Below are 4,314 nucleotides of genomic sequence, written 5' to 3'. Positions count from 1 at the left end.
TATGTGGTTTCTGATTAATATTTTCTATAGAGTGCACAACAATCTTAAAGTTGACCTATAGTATGTGTGACATTCAAAGAATATATACTGAATTGCTTTCCTGAAAAAATGGGAATAGGAAAATGGAGAAATCCAAAAGAACTAGGTGATGTGCCTCTGTGATCCATTAAACATCTTTACAAAAATATTAAAGAATATTACTAAATACGAAATCAAAGAAAATAATCAAGATATAACAAGACCTTCAGCAATTACGATGTTATCTATATTTAAAGCAAATTGGATGAACAAGAAAGATTTAAATGCCAGAATTGATGATAAAAATAACTAAGATCGTAAAACATTTGTGTGGTAAGTACAAAACTAAAGAGAAACGGTACGTCTATAAAGTATCTCATCATCGCTCTCCTCTTCTTCATCAGATACCAATTGATTACCAGGTAACTCCAACTTCCCACCCATAACGAAATGAGGTCCTTCAATCTCAGTCTCAATATAATCAGCATATAATCTTTCTTCAAATCTTTGATCACTGCAATTAAGAAACCAAGACAATGAACTCCTGATACCCTTATGCTGCAATCTTTGATACCTTGGTTTGATTCTTGACTCTAGACTATATGTGAAGTACTCAGGAAACTCGACTAATTCTTTCAATGGCCTTCCCATTTCACTCTTGAAATAATAAAAGCTATTTTTCATCAAACCAACTTGTAAAGCAACTAATTGTGGGCATTTCACAATCATCTTAGCCACATCTTCACTTGAAAATCCACGTCCAAGAAGAAATTCAACGGGCTTCATTATCACATTTTGGCCAAGAGTAACTACTTGAGGCATTTTCTCAATCAGACGAGCGAAACCTTCTGGGTCAATCTTAAGCTTCAAAGAGAAGAAATATTGTTGTGTTGACAGCTTGGCTTTCAAGGGAAGGCCAAGAATTTGTGGGTATTGAGCAATAACAGAAGCAAGTGTTTCCTTTCGCACCCCAAAACTAATCAAACATTCAACATTCGGTTTAACTATTTCTTCGACATCATACCCAATTAGATACGCCCGTTTCTCAAACATCCTTGCCAAAACTTTCTTTGGTAATCCTAGAGAAACCAAATATTCAACCAACGGCTTAATCATAGTCCCAACTCTCATTCCCAAAAAGTACGGATACTGTGTCACCATGGGACCAATATCTCTAGGATTAACACCAATACTCACCAAATAAGCTACTGAAGTACTCATTGTCCCTTCTAACTTAAACCCTAACAAGTCCGGATACTTCATCAAAACATACCCAATATCTTGTCTTTCAACATCCAACCCCCTAAGAAACCTAACAACCGGAACAAGCTCCACAACCACACTAGCATGCAACACTTGCGGATACTTTTTCACAAACTCACCCATTTTCGACCGTTGAATCCCAACTTTCTCCAAATACCCCAAAACCGGGATAATATTCTTCCTTACACTACACCCAAGCATTAACGGATACTCATTAATATCATCGATACTTAACCCTATCTTTTGCAAAAACTCGACACGCTCACGCATAACCTCGACTGTAGACGGTAATTCCAACTCCTCTAACTCATCAGGAATTATACCTATACTTTTTAGATAATCACATATAATAACTCTAGATACAAGTTTCTCTTTTCTACCTTGAACTACACCCCATGTAACAGTTGGCATTTCATATTCAGGAAATCTTGATGATGATGATTGGCTTGAATAGGGCTTATTCCCTAAAACCCTAAATTGGGGTTTATCAATTTCATAGGATTTAAGGGAAATTAATGGTGTAAAGTTTGAAACTTTTAATTTATTAGATATAAATTGAAATGGGTTTATAATGAATGATCTTAAAGATTGTTTCTTTCTAATAAAAAGTGTCATTTTTTGTTGAATAATGAGAAATTAGGGCTATTTAAATGGTGGGTATGTAAAAATAATCAAGGGTTTGTAAGCATTCAAATAGAAGTTATGGAAACAGGGCTTACCTTGAAGAAAAGTTTGAAGCTTTCATGGCTGATTGAAAAAGATGGACTCTGTTTTTGTGAGCTTGCAATTTGGAGTCAATCAAAAATATAAAGAAGCCTTTTTTTTTTGTTGTCGTGTTGGAACTCTTTGATAAGCTGATAATGAGTAATGACCCATATATTTTCATTTTTAAGTTTTATAACTTTTAACTATAAACCACAAAAACATATACAGTACGAGAATAATTTATGTAAAGTAAATTGTACATTAAAATAATACAAAGAAAATATACTACTCGTAAAAAATATCCTTTATAACGTTGTAACTAATGAGATACAAAGGATATTTGTTTAACATAATTTGAGCAGTTTATGTATCACTTTTTGTATTCCTAGACTTATTTTATATAAAAAAAAAAAAGAAGAAAGACTTTAAAGATGATAAAATAAATAGAACATACTATCTAATTATAACTAGATCAATACCCGGTCGTTGACCGGGTTATCAAATAAATTTATATATACTTTTTGATAGAGCTGTCAATTTTGACCCAACCGTAAACCCAACCCGAAAAAAATCAGGTCAAAGTTGTGAAATCTCGACTCATTAACCCACTAACCCACTAACTTGATTTTTTTCGGGTTGACCCTTTGGGTTAACGGGTCGACCTACCAACCTAAAAATAATTTAAATTTATATAATAGTTTTAAAAGGTCGACCCACCAACCCATTTGACCCGCTAACTCGCCAACCTATGACCCATTTGACCTAAAATCTACACGTCAACCCACAATCCATATGACCTGTTTGACCTGAAATTAAACCCACCAACTCATTTGACCCGCTAACCCGACTTTTTTCAGGTTGGTGGGTTGGATTCGGGTTGACAAAGAAAATTTTTTAACTTGAAATTTTTAACAGGTTGGGTTAGGATCAAAGAATTTTGACTCGTTAATCCGCGAACCCGAACTTGTTGACAACCCTACTTTTTGGGTAATATCATATATAAAGTGAGATTTGATATATATTAAGCATGTCAATACTTAATCTAATCCAAAATCCAATTTGATATATCTTATTATTTATGAAATATTTTATACACCATCAACTAAAAAACCCAAAAACTACATATAATTATTACATTTTTTAGACATCACCAACTCAAAACCCAATACTATCTTTCTAAACCAAAACCGTTTTTTCAAATATAAAACCTTATAAATATCCTCTCACGCGTACACTCATATATGCCACATTTGTCACCATTATCATCATAACCACCACCGTTAATTGTTGCAATTACCAATATAATCGTCGCATTGCACATATATCTCTCTACTTCATTCAATGGTTGTCATATTTTTATTATTCTATATTTCTATAATAAAAAATTAATCTAATTAAAATGGTGAAACTACTTGACACAGTATTGAGCAAAAAAATATCATAAATTCATTATATCACATTTTTTATATTTTGATGTTATATAATTTCTTTTATTCACTTTTTTTTATAAAACTCGCCTTTCATTTTATATGCCCCATAAAGAATTAATAATTAGTTCAAATTAGGTAAATGTAGTATGAAACATTTCATACATTCTGGGATGCAATTTAAACATTAACTATGGCATGATATATAGTGCGGATTAGCATAATGTTACAAACTTTAATTTAGAGTTTGATAGAATATTTAAATAGAAAGATAAGAAATACATGTCATAATTAAATAGTGTATATTTAATAATAATAAAGAGTTACCATATCTAAATAGTTAAAGTTGATTTTTAATTTCAAGGATTAAGATTATTTTGTGTATGAATTTCAATGGCCTAGATCAATAGTTAAAAGTATTTTTTTCATTTAGTCGTGGTGGCCATATATATATAATGCTTAATAACTTTTTTTTTTTTTATCTCTATGATGATTTCATCACCTCTAACGACCAATTCTATTGTGATATCAATTAATTAATCATAATTATCAAACCTGATAATTTTACCAGCAATTGCGTCATCATATTTCACATTTGTACATGTTTTTATTTGACAACAGTGGTGATTGAACTTAACGTCATTCTCTTTTCATTGTCTGATAGAGATCGACCACGTCACTAACACAGTCAATTCACAAAACCTTTATGGCTTTATATACAACAAAGAAAAGAGTAACAATTTGATCCATGAATAAAAACTCCAATTAAGTTTACCTTTAAAGGGCTATTTATCTTAAAACGTTAAAAGAGTTATTTTAGAGACCTATTTTTCTTCTTGTCTCGGATCTCAGATTTATTATTATTATTATTATTATTATTATTATTATTATTATTATTATT

The 4,314-nt window shown here is 31.3% G+C and overlaps 1 protein-coding gene across 1 annotated transcript; it reads right to left on the bottom strand.

The window, feature by feature from the left end:
* Positions 1-243: 243 nt before the first annotated feature.
* Positions 244-2,081, bottom strand: LOC122596535 (transcription termination factor MTERF4, chloroplastic-like). The gene has a single exon (XM_043769132.1). It carries the CDS (start codon positions 1,894-1,896, stop codon positions 364-366), a length of 1,533 nt encoding a protein of 510 aa, XP_043625067.1. The 5' UTR covers positions 1,897-2,081; the 3' UTR covers positions 244-363.
* Positions 2,082-4,314: the final 2,233 nt, after the last annotated feature.

The sequence above is a fragment of the Erigeron canadensis genome, chromosome 4 (assembly GCF_010389155.1).
Source record: "Erigeron canadensis isolate Cc75 chromosome 4, C_canadensis_v1, whole genome shotgun sequence".
NCBI classification, from domain to species: Eukaryota; Viridiplantae; Streptophyta; class Magnoliopsida; order Asterales; family Asteraceae; genus Erigeron; species Erigeron canadensis.
This window is presented reverse-complemented; position numbering and strand designations above follow the sequence as displayed.

What these genes read in the sequence shown, in the direction of transcription:
- LOC122596535 (XM_043769132.1), bottom strand. Translation starts at nt 1,896, where the DNA reads ATGACACTTTTTATTAGAAAGAAACAATCTTTAAGATCATTCATTATA.